The sequence below is a fragment of the Eptatretus burgeri genome, chromosome 2 (genome assembly GCF_056783735.1).
Source record: "Eptatretus burgeri isolate ZD-2024b chromosome 2, Ebu_testis_v1, whole genome shotgun sequence".
Classification (NCBI taxonomy): domain Eukaryota; kingdom Metazoa; phylum Chordata; class Myxini; order Myxiniformes; family Myxinidae; genus Eptatretus; species Eptatretus burgeri.
Window position 1 is genome coordinate 64,140,918 of NC_140962.1, and position 15,722 is coordinate 64,156,639.

At 41.9% G+C, this 15,722-nt stretch overlaps 1 protein-coding gene and 1 long non-coding RNA gene across 4 annotated transcripts in view; one reads left to right on the forward strand and one right to left on the reverse strand.

Annotated features, from left to right (window-relative positions):
• The window catches only part of LOC147032181 (uncharacterized), a 55,389-nt gene that overhangs the window by 32,733 nt on the left and 6,934 nt on the right, over positions 1-15,722 (reverse strand). The window contains exon 2 of the long non-coding RNA XR_015055069.1: positions 8,692-8,776. This is a non-coding gene — a long non-coding RNA (uncharacterized LOC147032181). The remainder of the gene's footprint in view (positions 1-8,691; positions 8,777-15,722) is intronic.
• The window catches only part of LOC147032182 (tyrosine-protein phosphatase non-receptor type 21-like), a 54,522-nt gene that overhangs the window by 13,776 nt on the left and 25,024 nt on the right, over positions 1-15,722 (forward strand). For 2 of the 3 annotated variants that reach the window (XR_015055068.1, XM_085869549.1), the window contains exons 3-5: positions 8,519-8,659; positions 10,437-10,661; positions 11,035-11,154. Coding sequence is in view for 2 of the 3 variants with exons in the window: in XM_085869549.1 (XP_085725675.1) it covers positions 8,519-8,659; positions 10,437-10,661; positions 11,035-11,154 (486 nt within the window). In the remaining variant the exon portion in view is untranslated. The remainder of the gene's footprint in view (positions 1-8,518; positions 8,660-10,436; positions 10,662-11,034; positions 11,155-15,722) is intronic. The other variant, XM_085869550.1, reaches the window with a different exon arrangement.

A 15,722-nucleotide genomic window follows, 5' to 3' on the forward strand; every position in this document is an offset into this window, starting at 1 on the left:
TTACATTAAAAAAAAAAAAAAATTGACAAGTATGTTGATCGCTTCCATTTGTTTGTTTGTCCACTTACCTTTAATCGCCAAAAAGTCACAATTTTAAACTGATCTTCACAAAACTTCATCTAATGGTGGATTTGGTGGTCCGATATAATCCTATTTATCTTTGCAGTCAAAAGGTCATCATCGGTCAAAGGTCAACAACTTTTTAGAATTTCTAAAATAGTCAATTTGCATCCGATTGACTTTAAATTTGAAGAGGAGTTGCATATTTGGTCATTGAATTCAACCACCTATTATTTTTGAGGTCAACATAGACCAAAAGGTCAACATCTTAGGTGAAATTTCTAAAATCCTCAATTTTCATCCGATTGACTTGAAATTTGAATAGCATTTGTACTTCAGGTCACTGAATTCAACCACCAATTATTTTTGAGGTCAACATGGACCAAAAGGTCATCATAGGTAAAAGGTCAACAGCTAAGGTGGAATTTCTGAAATCCTCAATTTTCATCCCATTGACTTGAAATTTGAACAGGATTTGCACATCAGGTTACTGAATTCAACCACCAATTATTTTTGAAGTCAACTTCGGCCAAAAGGTCAATATAGGCCTGGTTTCTAAAATCCTCAATTTTCATCCGATTGACTTGGAATTTGAACAAGACTTGCGTATTTATTCATTGAATGCAACCACCAATTATTTTCAAGGTCTACTTAGGACATAGGTCAACAACTTAGGTCAGATTTCTAAATCCTCAATTTTCAGCTCATTAATTTGAAATTTGAAGAGTATTTATATTTCTGGTCACGAAATTCAACCACCAATTATTTTTAAGGTCAAATTTGTTTTCACTAGGATTTTGCAAGTATCCTACTATGCACGACATCTTTCTTGTTACTTGCGAAAATCGGATATTTTTCAAGTATATTGGTTGGTGTTGAGCATTATTCTGTCTCTGTTATGATGAAAACTAAAAAAAGATTCCATCATGTATCAGTCTGTCTCGGATGTATGTATGTTTGTCTGTGAGTGCGATAACTCATGAATGCTTTCAGCTGTATTTGTCAACTATTTTACCAGAGGATTCCAAAGGATAAAAGTGAGGCTGTCAATGCTTTTTGACTGTATATGTATGTATATATATATAATATATATATACTAGTAAAGGTGCCCGTCTTCGACGGGCGTCACTGGCAACATATGGTAAAACACAGATAGTATGAATGTATTTTAAACAATATATTATATCATTTTTATCCATTGATTATCATTCAGGTTTTCCCCTTCGACTGTCCCGCAGTAGCTCCACTTCGATGACATTACCACGTAGTTTAGTGACTACACAACGTGTACCATTCGTGAGTTCCGGAGGATCCATAGAGCGCATTAAAATTACAGGGCACCCTACTTTAAAATGATCCAAAAGGCCGGATCAGTTTCGTCTACATATTCATATCTTGTCGATTTTAGCTGGCCGGATCAGTTTCGTCTCCATATTCATATGTTGTAGAATTTAGCTGATTCTGAAACTGTTAACAGCATGTCGATCGGATGGTTCTGTGATTTTCTACGGTAGTAAACAGAAGTACGACTTAAGCCTGTACGCCACTATGCGGAGACCCGAGGACCTACTCACAAAATTTGAAGATATTTTAAATAAACAATTTATTATAATATCAATTAAATATCATTTTTATCCATCGATAATATGAATTGTTCTGTACAGCTATAGTTGTTCTCCTGGGATCTGCAGATCCATCCACAATCTATGTTCAAATGAAGTGCAGTAGGAATAATAAAAAGTCGGATGAACATGAACTGTTTAACTGCCATAATCATCAAAACAAATTTTGAGGGGCCTCTTAAAGAAGACAATAATATCATTACTATACATGTCAAAGCTTGTTTCATTTCATGCAATAACAAAAATCTGATGGTGGAACAAAAAAGGGGCGTGCCGAAATATTAATATAATTTCATTTCATGCAGTAACAAAAAAATGAGATGGTGGTACAAAACAAAGGGGCGTGCCAAAATATTAATATAGATAATCATCAAAACGAATTTTGAGGGGCCTCTAAAGGAAGACAATAATATCATAACTATATATGTCAAAGCTTGTTTCATTTCATGCAGTAACAAAAATCTGATGGTGGAACAAAAAAAGGGGCATGCCGAAATATTAATATATATGTCAAAGGTCAAGGTGAGAGTGACATCATCTGCATAAAACAGATACAACCAAAAGTATTTGCGAAACGTGATGTCAAACTTGGCACAAATTGGTTAGAATACATCACCGACAAATTCAGAGCAGATTTAAAAATCCAATAATTACGAAAATGCAAGATTTCTATCGGGGCTGGGGGACAGATGATGCATTTCCAAAATGGTGGCAATCCATTGACTTACAATGACGTTTCCATGGCAACTAAGTCATGTTACATGCAGTTGGGGGGGGGGTTTAGGGACAACAAAGATTATAACTCTGAAACACTTCAAGATGAAGGTATCAAATTGCAACCATGTTCAAAGGTCAAGGTGACAGTGATGTCATTTGCATGATTTTCATTATGACTATTGTCAGGTCAGGTCAGGCCAGATCAGATTTGTGACTTGCTATAGGTATCATGTAAACCTGTACTAACCTATTCCATGGTCGCGTTGTCGGCGACTATAGCATCTCCCCCACCAGGTTTTCTGTTGAGGACGGTGTATGATATGGACACCCAGCAGGATGAAGAACAAAACCTGTCAAAGGGTGGAGGAGCTCCTTGTGAGCCAATGGCCATCCATATCGAGTGCCCAACTGTGTCTGCGGACGTCCTCCTGGAGTTGAGTTACTTCTTATTCGGAGGTTGGTGGCAGGATTTGCACTCCGGCTACCTTAAAACCCTTCATTCTGCAAAAACTCCAGAAGCATAAAAAAAAAAATCTGAAAACCTACTCAGTGAGAGTACCTCCTGTGCAGCTTCCCTTCGCAAGGCAGCTCACTGGATGATGGGATTGGGGCAAAGCCTTCAGGACCCCTAATTGTTGATGGTAGGAGGGAAACCACGGGGTAACATTGTGGGAGAGTGTGTCAGGGTGGTGCTGAGGTGTCTTCCACCAGAGGGCGGTTTCCTTGGGCTAACCTGAGGCGGTCCCTTTGGGTGGGTGTCCAGAATGTCCCATCCCAAAGAGAGGATTATCACCTGCCTCTGTTATCATCTGAGGTCAAGCGTTTGGACATCGGTATTGCAGCACTCTCTGAGGTTTGGAGACCTGATTGCGGCTACATCATGGTGGGTGGTTACACCCACTATTGGTCTGGTCGCTCTGATGGTTACCATGCCCAAAGTGTTGCTGTAGCTGTGTCCAATACGCTAACTCCAATGATAATTGAGGTAACACTGGTCAACGAGCATATTATGACACTCCTTGGGTTCATCACTCCTTGGATGTCATTTCCCTGGTCTCTATATATTCTCCGACTGAGGGGAGTGATCCCACCTTGAAGGAAGCATTGTATGCTACGCTGGAGTCTGTGGTTGATCAGTGACCCATGCGAGATGGCACAAATTTCTTCTAGTCTTGGGGGATTAAAATGCATCGACTGGAACTGATAGGGATGGTTATGAGACGTGTGTTGGTCCCCATGGGTCCGGAACTGTGAACCAGAATAGCACTAAGTTCCTTGACTTTGCAAGAAGTCATGGACTTAGGGTGGCCGGTTCATGGTTTCAGCACCGAGAGGCTCATCACTGGACTTGGAATTCCAACGCTAACAGTGTGGCAAGGGAGATTGACCATATGCTTGTTGATGGTCGCTGGAAGATGATACAGAACTGCAGGGTCTACCGGAGTGCTCAGTTTCTCAATACTGACCACCGGCTTGTTGTAGCAACTCTTAAGTTGCACCTTAAATCCAGGAGAATGTTACTATCCAAGCCCAGGCTGGATGTTTGCAAGCTCAAGGATGAAAGGGAAGCTGAGGAGTTTGTGAACAAGCTGAGTGGAGATTTGGGGGGTCTGGGTGCTTTGGGGGGTCCTGAGGAGTTCTGGAGTGCCTTCAAATTGCCGATGTTCAAGTTACCATCCTTGATGTTGCCGGGAGATGTCTTGGAACTCACCGGAGGGTGAAGAAGAATTTTGTCTCTCAAGGGACACTGAATACCATTGAACAGAGTCGCAGGGCCAGGCTGAATGGCAGAGCTGAGCTGTTCAGCAGCTGAGGCGTAAAACTGTGTGCATTAAGGGTGGCCAAGGAGGCCTATGTGCGAGGAATCTGTGAGGGGGTAGAGCATCACCTGTGGTCAAGGGATTCTCATCCTGTTTACAGGCGAATTCATGTGTTGTGTTCATCCAAGCCCATCCCTCGGTGTACTGCAGTTAGAGTAGAGGGTGGTGGGCTCTTGACAGAGGAATCCAAAGTGAAGGCCCGCTGGGCTGGTTACTTTGAGTGGTTGTAGCAGGCTGATCCACCAGCTGTTGAGTGGATGCCAGGGGTGTTACAATCACTGTTGCTGACCCTCCAATCAACTGTGGTCCACCTTCTTTTGTGGAAACACAGGCTGTGGTTAATGGGTTGAAATGGGGTAAAGCTCCAGGGATCTGTGGCATCCATGCTGAACTTTTCAAGGCTGGGGAAAATGCCGCACGCATGTCGTTGCATGCAGTTCTGTGCTCTGCCTGGAACACAGGCATCATCCCAACTGACTGGAAGAGGGGCCTTGTTGTCCCTCTCTGGAAAGGGAAGGCTGATTGTCAGGACTGCAACAACTTCCGAGGGGTGACTCTGCTCTCAGTGCCGGGCAAGGTCTTTGCTCGGATAATTCTTGATAGCGTTCGCCACCATCTGTTTGAGCACCAGCATCCAGAGAAGTCAGTCTTTACACCAAAGAGGTCAACGATTGACCATATCCTTGCTCTTTGAGTCCTCACCGAACGCAGACGAGAGTTTTGGCAGGGGCTGCGTGCAGCCTATGTTGAGCTCTGTAAATCGTTTGATTCTGTGAATCGGGATGCCCTCTGGAGGATTCTTGGTGTTCGTGGGGTGATAACAAAACGAATCGATCTGATGTCTGAACTATACTCTGGAACTGATAGTGCTGTGAGATGTGGTGGTACCATCTCTGACTTATTTACAGTTGTTACTGGAGTTCGTCAGGATGTGTACTGGTCCCCACACTTTTCAGCACTTGTCTGGACTTGATTCTGGGGAGGATGTCAGAGAGATCAAGCTGTGGTGCATCTTTTGGGAATATCAAGATCTCTGACCTTGGTTTCGCAGATGATGCAGTCATCTTTGCGGAGACTTTAGATATCCTTTTGGGGGCCCTCGAGGTGCTGAATGAGGAGACAGAGCCGCTGGGATTACAGCTTTCCTGGGTCAAAACTAAGATCCAGGCTTTCAGTGACATATTGGATGCTGTTATCCTGTCTGTACTTGTTTGTGGTGAGCGGTGAGCGATTGATTGGCAGCGACGTGCTACTCTGGCGCATGCTCCCATACCTGACCCGACCTGACCGGTCAGGCCACCACCTGATACCTTCTTGTTTGTTTGTCTACCTGTGAACAGGATACCTCAAAACGTTGTGGATTGATTGGCACAGAATTTGATCGACAGGATGTTGAGGTTGTGGAGAGATTCATGTCTCTGCTGGCTGTGAGCCAGAGGTCAACAGACATCTGTGTCGAGCCTGGGGAGTCATGGATTCACTGGATCATGGTGCGTGGTGCTGTCGGTACCTGTGCAGGAGGACGAAAGTTCGAGTCTTCAGGTCCTTGGTGCTTTCAGTCTTGCTCTATGGATGTGAGACTTGGACTCTGACCAGGGATCTGAGATGGAGAATTAATTCCTTTGGTACCAGGTCTCTTAAGAGAATCCTTGGCCCTCACTGGTCGGACTTTGTGTCCAACAAGAGGCTGCTGAGAGAGACTCAAATGAGATATTTTACCTGCATAGTCGATGAGCATCAGCTACGGCTGTATGGACATGTGGCTCGTTTTCCTGATGCTGATTCTGCTCACCATATTCTCTCAGCGAGGAAGTCTCATGAGTGGAGGAGGCCAATGGGCTGACCACGTGCGTCGTGGTTGCAGCAGGTTGATCGGCATCTCAAGGAGATGGGGATGGGCCAGGCATCTACTGAGGGGATGGCCAGACTGAGGCCCTTGGAGTACCGGCGGAAAGTGAACGCAGCGACGTGCTACTCTGGCGCATGCTCCTATACCTGACCCGACCTGACCGGTCAGGCCACCACCTGATACCTTCTTGTTTGGTTGTCTACCTGTGAACAGGATACCTCAAAACGTTGTGGATTGATTGGCACAGAATTTGATCGACAGGTTGTTTGTGTGACAAGGACAAAATGATTATATATTGGTGAACATCCGGATCTATATCCAGATACTCGAATTTTTTCAGTGATTTTTCAACATTAAGTGATGGAGCTGAAAACGATATATAGCATGGTATTTCAAAAAGTTTGGGACCGATTCGGACGAAACTTGGTGGACATGTTGGCTGTATCATAAGGAAGAAGCAGTTAGATTTTGGTTAATATCTGTATCCGAGAATTTTTACCAGTGATTCTTCACCATTGAGAATTGAGGCCAAAAAGGACATACTGTCAGACCCTGAAAAATGCCATGAATGCCAGTGTCTACGAATGTCAGGGCATTCGTCAATGTCAGGGCTACGAGAGGAGATGCAATGGTTCCATTGAGAGCCACACGTTGATGATGAAAGGGAAGGATGATGAAAGTCAGTAATCCAAGAGTGGAGTTGGCCTTGGATTCCACAGACAGACAGTTTGGAGACCAAGGCATAATGCCAGACTGCATCAAAACTTGAGATATGTCCAGAGAGAGATCTGAATCCGAATTTATGATCCGAGATGAGGTTGTTGGATAAAAGGAATGATTTTACGTCAACTGTGATGATAGATTCCATGACTTTACTGATGATTGGTAGTACAGGAAGCTAATTGGGCTGAAGTTAAGGGGATCCGTTTTTGGACCTTTTTTATGTAATGCTGTGATGATTGCTGACAATGTACAAAATTTCCAATTTCCCAGGTCGATATAGGAGACCAGTCCTGAAGTTTAAAAAATAAAAAAGAACTGCAAATACGTGAACCGTGAATGTCGAAGTAGGTCACACTTTATGACCCGTGAATACACGGGGTCCATGAATAGTGAATCCGCAAATAGCGGGGTCCGACAGTATGGCACGATATGTCAAAAAGTTGTGGATGGATGACAAAACTTGGTGGATGAGTTTGTTAGATGACAAGAACAAGCCAATTATATCTTGGTTCATGTAATCAGATTTGGCCTGTCGGTAGGATACAAAACGTAAACTGTTCAGCCTCGCAGAGGTATACGCTCTACCGTGTGCCGTTATAGTATCATCTGCCTCTATTCCCATTTCTCGCAGGCAGTTTGCAATCATGCTGCTCGAGCTTTACAGGACTTCCAAGAACATGCATCACATCATATGATCAACCTAATTCGTATCTTTGTCGTGAGCTCATGTCTGAGAAAGAAATTATTTTGCATATTTAGAGAAATACAAAATCCAATCTTAATAATTCCAAAACCATGGTCAGTCATGGTTAAAGAAAATCTCCAACCACTGAACTTTAATTGTTGTCTATACTAGCAAGTTGACCATACCAGCATGGGATTCTAAATGGGGGAAGGGATGGAAGCGGAAAAATGCAAATGGCATCTTGTATCATCGAGCTGGCAATCTGCGAGCAACATTTCAAAGTTATTAAAATCTGATGCAATTTAAATGCTCTAAAGGTGGCGAGGTGTTCCATTTGTTTGATATATGTATCTATTTGATGCCCAGGGTCCGTAATAAAAATTTGTATTGGTGTCTAATCCAGTGACCAATTCCAAATTAAGAGTAGGATGACAATTACATTCGTTGTAAAATCTTTTGGATCCTCAAAACTCAAGACCTCATGATTAGGACTTTATGACAAGATGTGTTTCGGGTTCAGGGGTTGCTGAAAAGTACGATACTTGATTTTACAACTTATTAATATTTAATAATCATATCGAGCAAATGCAGATGAAGAAAAGGCAATTCTGCCCATCTAGCATCCACATCCCTGAAATAAAACACAACTCAAATGACATCATATAGATACAGCAGGTTATACCAGATAGACAAGTAACTGTAACAGGGATTTAAAAAGGCATCTCTTCCAGCTGTGTGTTAGCTGACAAAACAGGCATCTCTTCCCTGCTGTCAGCCTGCACACAGCCAGAAGATGATTTGCGAGGGTTCTAATATTTTAACACAGTAAGAATATCAAAATACTGACTGGTGTAGACAGGAAAAACCTGCAAACAGCCATCTTGTACAAATGCCACGAGGAGGTGAGATGCCAGCACATTTCCTACATTGTGTACAATCAATTTGCCAAGATTATAATTGTCATACATCTGTCTGTACATTATCGGTCCACATGCATTGCCAAGTTTACTCACTTTTCAAAAACCTTGTTCTTTTGTCTCAGGGCAGAAAGAAAACTGATTCCTTTGGCACCCAAAGTGTCATCAGCTTTAACTCTCTAAATAACGTGACCAGGCTTCCCACCGCGAAGGTGCCGGTTTTCACCTCAAAGCAAAAGTCTTCACGGACCCTCAACGACCAGCAGGTACCGACACAGCACTTGTATTATTAGCTCACCTGGAACGTAGTTCCAGGGAGCTTATGGGATGGCGCTTCGTCCGTCCGTCCATCTGTCCATCCACAAACACTTGCAAGTTCTTCTCTGAAATCACACACACAATTTCGATGAAACTTAACCACAACTTTCATCACCCATGTTGTACCAAAGTTTGTTCATAGAACTTAAAAATAAATAAATCATGAATAATCAGGCCCGAAGGTGGTTCACAGGTGGTTGCCCCACAAAATATATTTGCTTTCTTCTCCGAAACTACACACACAATTCCGATGAAACTTAACCACAACATTCATCACCCGTGATGTACCAAAATTTGTTCACGACATTAAAAAAAAACAAAAAAACAAAAAAAACAATCGAGGTATAAAGCGGTATATGGTGGGGGATACCCCCCAAAATATGTATTTGCTCTCTTCTCAGAAATTACACACACAATTCTGATGAAACTTGACCATAACCTTCATTCCCCATGATGTCCCAAAGTTTGTTTACGACATTAAAAAATAATAATTTTTTAAAAAAGAAACAATCGGCCACATGATTGGTTCATTGTTACATTTTGCTGTTCCGTCCCACGTTAACTTCCCCCTCGGTATCATTATTCTATCAGGTGAGTACCCAGGGGTATAGCCCCTATATTATTGAGCATCTTCTCATATCTCCTATTACAAATGATAATTCTCTCATCTCATCACAATTTTCTCATATCTACAAATGCTCGTATCACACCACTGTGTGAGTAATATCGATCAAGGTAGTGCAGTAATTGTATTACTTGTGTGACTTAGTTTGGGTGTAGTTTGGACAAATTTGCCCAACTAGGTACCCAACAAACCATTTTCAGCAGTAAGCATTTCTTCACAACTTAACAACACTACAGGGAGATCAGAGAAAGATGGACCCTTGTGGAATACGTACCAAGCTAATTAAAAAAAAAATAAGGGCTGGGGGGGGAGGGGTGGAGGGAGATTATCCATCTTTGTGCACCTTTATGATAGTTATTATTTGGTCTTGTGAATCATGTGTATGACCATGTAGACCATCAAGATCGACTGATTTAGTCGATCCCATATCTGTTTGAGGACATTAATTTTTGGGTGCACATTGCCAGCTGTGAACGTATTAGTTGATAATTTACCCCTGGATAGGTCACCGCTTCGTTTGTGTGCTGCGGTGAAGAATATCACGAGTGAGTGATTAAAGATCTTCTTTTGCGGCAAAAATACAAAATGGGTAAATTGAAAGAAAAATAATTTAGTGTACAAGAAGTGAGATTTATTTTAAATAACTTGAACTGTCTTCACTTACATTAACAGTGCTAGTTTAGACATGGGAGTGATCAGATATCTCAGAGGTAAGGTATTCATCTTTGAGTTGTCAAGTTCTGGGTTCTGTTCCTGGCCTTACTACAAACTGTCATCATGGTGATGTGCAGGCAGATAATTGCCTTGATGAATATGCTGTCCTTTTAAGGAGACATTATGCCATTCTGCTCGTTTCTGTCTGCTGGTATTTGCTTGTAACATTAGAGATCCCATGCTACCTTTCAAAAATAATAGGTTATTCTTTGTTGGTGCTCATACCAAATCACTGCTCTAATGTACAGAGGCACTGCATCAGCAGCAGTGCCATTCCTCATACATGGTGCAATGAACAGAGTAAATTTGGTGAAATAAGAATTTGCCAGATGGCTCTGGTGTAATAATTCAAAAAAACAAACAAACCCTCATGTGTTTGTAATAAGGCCTCTTCGATCCATCAGAAAGCAAGCCTGCAGGAGCGATTATCCCGCAAGCTGACGTTGGCAGAGTTTGCCAGTGTTGCCACAAATGAACAAACGCCTGATCACGCCAAAACGGGTACTGGGAGCAACGCCATTGAGAAAATGAGTCCAAAAGAAGGCAACCATGTCCGTCTTCGGCCCAGGAAAGACAATCCCGCAGGATACATCAATGCTTCTCATGTGCAGGTCTGCCATTTTGTTGTTTTTGTTTTTTACTGAAGATAAGCTGTGATTAATTAAGCGGAAATGCATGATAATTTATTAGTTGATAATTTTTGCTGAAGAGAAGCTGATGAGGTATGCAGAAACAGTGGAATTTTTTTTAACTTCCCATCCCCACCCAAATCGCATTTTTAGAGCCCTCAGCCAATTTCCCTCCACCATCCTTCCTTTTCTCAATTTTTTTCGAATTCACTCCACTTTTCCTTCCCCCCCCACCACCTCTCCTTTTCCCATCAATACCTCATGTATTTATATTCCCTAGGGCCTAGGTCAACCTCTTCTTTGTAATTAAGTTTACCGTTTGGACATTTCTAAGCCCTCATGTTCTCTTGGACAGGCCTGGCTCAACAAAGAACTGTGGCATTACATAGCTACCATAAGCCCTCAGCCTGGAAACAATGTGGACTTCTGGCAGATGGTGTGGGAGCAAGGGGTCTGCATCATTGTGTCTGTAGAGGTGAGCCTGTACTTGTACAATTGTCTGAAAAATGCTTGTTTCTCAACTGCCAAAGCTGTATTTTAAGGGGGATGAAAAAGGAGATGGAAAGATGTGATGAAAAAAGGTGGAAGTATATCAAAAGCTCTGCCATTTTCACTGAGGCATGATGTAATTAGCCCCTTATGTTCATTGAATTACTTGCTCGTCAGACAATGAGTATAAAAAAATAAAATAAAAATTTTAAGTTCCAAACAAAATGTGGAAATGATAGCCACCTTAACATATCCATAAGAGACTGTTGTCCACAATAATTTGAGAGCAGGATGTCAATGACACTTTTATGATGATCATCACCTGGCTTACCCTCAAGGCATTGCATTCTTTCAATTCATCGATTAATTTAAAACAATTTTCTTCGTATCCCCCCGCCCCCCAAAAAAACTAAAAAAAAATCCCATTTCAAAAATTGTGCCAAACACATGACACTTAAATATGGGAAATATTACTTGGAAATTGGAATCATATCAGCGTTATGAGGTTCAAAAGGTTTGATTGTTGACCTTGCTGATACTGAAGCTGTGTATTATGACTCGTATTGTAAAAAATGATGATATTAAATCGATGTTATCATAAAAATGGTCGATAACCAGTCTGAATACCTACAATTCTTATTGATTCATTGAAATATAGCTGTAATGTTTTATTTTGTTGTGTATAAGGGTGATTATACCTACTCTGTATATTAAACAGCAAGATAAAAAAAAAAATTAGTTATAGCACAAAAATTTTAAAGGTTTTGACGATCCCTCATATATTCAAAGCAAACAAACATTCTGACTCATCGTGGTTTACATTTCACCTATTCGACCACCCCTTTCCACCTCCATCTTTACATACCATGTATCCCTTCCCTCCCTTGTTCCAAACCTCTCCATTTTAAATTTTTCAAAATGACTTTTCTTAATATGCCACCCACTTACTCCTACCTACACAATAAGTAAAGACCCTTCTTATTTTCTGACTCTTCTCTCGACATCTTAGCGATGGCCTTTTGGTATGTTTCTTGGCAGCCGAAATGATGAAAGCCAATCCGTAAAATTAAAGTGCCATTTTACCTTTTCCAATTTTACACTTGTTTTTAAAGCGACCATGAATTTAAGAAGATGCTAAAGATATTTGTACCTAACATTGACTTTTCTCTTCGAGAAAGGCGATATAAAAGAATTCTTATATAATGCATTATACGTGGTTTTAAGTAATCCCTTAAGTGTAAAGAATCTTGATTGGTTTGTATCCTAAAGCCCTAAAGAGCCCTCAGCTGTTGAAAGACGATTTAGCTACCAACAGCCTCTGGAACACGTGCTGTGCCAACAAGAGATGCCAACACTCAGTATTGTAAATGTGTATTTCAGCCGAGTCAGGACAAATTTAAATGGCAGTTCATGGTAAAAAGCTTTCAGTCTAATGCAGCTCAACCTTGTCTCGATGTTGGCAACGCTTTCATAATTTACAAAGAGGAAATTCAACATTCATAATTACCTATTTTATTTAAAGAAAACAATTATTACTTTCTCATTGGAAAGTTCATTAAAGAAGATTAATTTTGTTGACTTCGAGTTGTGGCCGACCATCGTAATCTGAAGTCTGGTGTAAAACTATGTTTATGCATTCATGGCATGAGTCAAACCTGCCAACAATTGCCAGTATGGCTGCTCCAAAAGACACTCAATTGACACATTGCTTTTCATGAGTCACATTCCTAAATACCTGATATGGGCGAGGTCAAAACTTTTGCAAATCTACAGTATATCCAGTATGGCACCACATATTTGAGAGCTTAGGTTTCAGACGAGCTTGCTAAAATAATAACACGCAAATATGATATAGATATGCCATAGATATACGATAATTAAAAAAAAAAGGTTGAAGTCCCAAACCACTCAACAAATTCTAAACTTTATTAATTAAGGATGACGTATGAATGCCTCTGTTTAACATACGCACTTGGGCCATGGCTACAAAATGCTCACACTCTGTCAGCTTCCATTGCCTTGGAGGGTGCAGAGAAGATGAAGTAAGGAGGGAGTGAGGAAGAATGAATGAGAGGTGATAAGAGATGGTAACTGCGGAGGGTGGTGGGGGGTGGGGAGGCCTTATCAGAGCTGTCAAAACATCGTGATTTTGTATCGGGGAAAGTCGTAAATCGTTCACATGTGAATCGTTCATGAGTGAATTTGGCATTATAGAGGCTGGCATTTGTGAAGGACAACTGAATATATATATATATATTTTTTTAAATTGAAATGGAGAAAAATGCATGACAGCCTCCAAGAGGTGGGTAAATAAATAATGTTGACAAACTTTAGGTTGAAAATGAAAACTGTATTTGATTTTTGTTTTGGTCTTTTTTTATCCTATTTTATTTTAACTGTTGTGAGGCTGTTTCTCCTCGGATGGATTGAGGTGCCAGAGCGGCACTCCAGTGCCCTCCGGTAGCACTACACCCCAGCTCTTACACCTCCCAACCCTGATGAGTACCTTTGGCTGTGACTTTCCCTCGACTCCGATCTTTTCCTGTGTTATACTGTCCTCCAAACAGTGACTACTCCATTTACATCTCTCTTAAACAACATGGACCAACTCTTAATCACTCATTCCAACTCTCTCTTCCTCATATGTGGTGACTTCACTTGTCACCACACCAATTGGCTGGGTGTTGGTTCCTCTCTCACCAGCGATGGCACTTTAGCAAATCACATCCATAACTCCATTGCACTGACTCGATCTGTGAACCTTCAGACCGAGATTTCTGCCAATGGTATATTATCCCTTCTTATCTGGACTTGGTGATGAGAAACCTCTCCGCCAATGTCTCCTGCTCTTCCTTTGCTCAAATTAGTTCATCTGATCATGTGATTGTGTGAGTTAACACGTCTACGGGTATTCTCAGAAAGCCGCCTCAATGCCAGTGAGTCTAGACGTTCACGCAGGCAGACTGGCAGGGGCTGCAAGCAGTGATCTCTCTTCGGGTCTGGTCTCCTCCACATGCCACCCCTGATATTACCTCAACCAGGGAATTCTTCCACAGAAACCTGTTCTTATGTGTAGATACATCTCATCTTGTCTTCGGTTATTCAGTCTCTGTATTCATGCCCTTCTTCCTGTCCATGTGACACTGAATCCTCTGGTGAGGCAGTTGCCTTAAAACAGTTCTTGCCTTCTCTTCCTCGAAGGCAAATCCAACGGGAGTCAATCTAAAATCATTCCACGAAACCCGGAACAAATGTGTGTACACATTCAGGAGAGCCAGAAAACGACATCTGGCCAACCTCAAGATTTAGCTTTTAAACTTGTCTCCCTCTTTTAAAACCTGGTGGCACCTTGTTAAGTCTGCTGTTGGCGTACGTTCCCCTCCATCCCTTCCCTCACTTCAAATGACATCACAGCAGACTCCTCTCATTAGAAGGCTGAATGCCTCAATTCTGTCTGCAACCAAATCTTGCATCCCCAACCTACTCTGATTCTACAATTGGACAGGATGGCATCAGCTCGTGTGTCCTAAAAATCTGCTCTGCTGCTCAGGCACATCCTCCTCCTGCTCTGTTCACCCTATAATTTGCTGTAGGTCATCTTCCACATGTTGGAAAGTCAGCCAACATCACTGCATCACATAAAAAGGTACAAAGATTGAGTCCCAGCAAAAATTGAGATCAGCAATTCGGATTCAGACCTGGTCACTCTACCTTGGACATGCTGTTTCTGCTTTCCCAACAATCGATGGAGGCCCTCATTGTCAAACATGAGTTCAGGGGCATCTCTCTCGACATATCTCAAACGTTTCATACAGTCTGGTGTCCTGCCTTGCTCTCCAAACTCTCTGCCTAAGGCATCTAAGACCAACTCCCCACATGGTTTCTGACTTCCTCTACTCTCATAGCCAACGTGTGGCACTCAAGGGAATCCTTTCATCTCCTCTCCGTGTCATGTCTGGAGTACCCCAAGGCAGTGTCCTCGGCCCCATATTATTCCTAATCTTCATCAACCATCTCTCTGACTCTGTAAAATCCTCTATCTTTTTGATTATGACGTCAGCCTCTGCTCTAACATACCTGATCCTTCAGAAAGGCAAGCAGCAGCCTTTTACCTCTTTGCAGACCTTGATAGAGTCAGGATCTGGTCAAACACCTGGAATATGTCTTTCAATCCTGACAAATCTCACATTCTCACTCTCTCTATCTGAAATGATCATCTGGCAAACCCTCCCATCACTTTCTTAACAATTATTTTGAGGTTCTGTCACACAAACATTTGGGCCTCACTATCATCCATGATCATTCTTGGGCAAATCACACTACTACGTTAACCTCCAAAGGCAGTTTCCAGCTGGGCATCCTCCATTGTGCAAAGTCCTTCCTTGGTACACCTGAACTCTTATCCGCCTACAAAAGGCCTTAATCCATATCTTCATGAGGTACTGGTCTCCCACCACTTTGAGCTGGTACTCCTGCCTCACACCTTGCTGAGTCAATGGGCCCATCACTTTCACATGGCAGACAGATTGGTGATGGTCTTTGTAATCTACCACT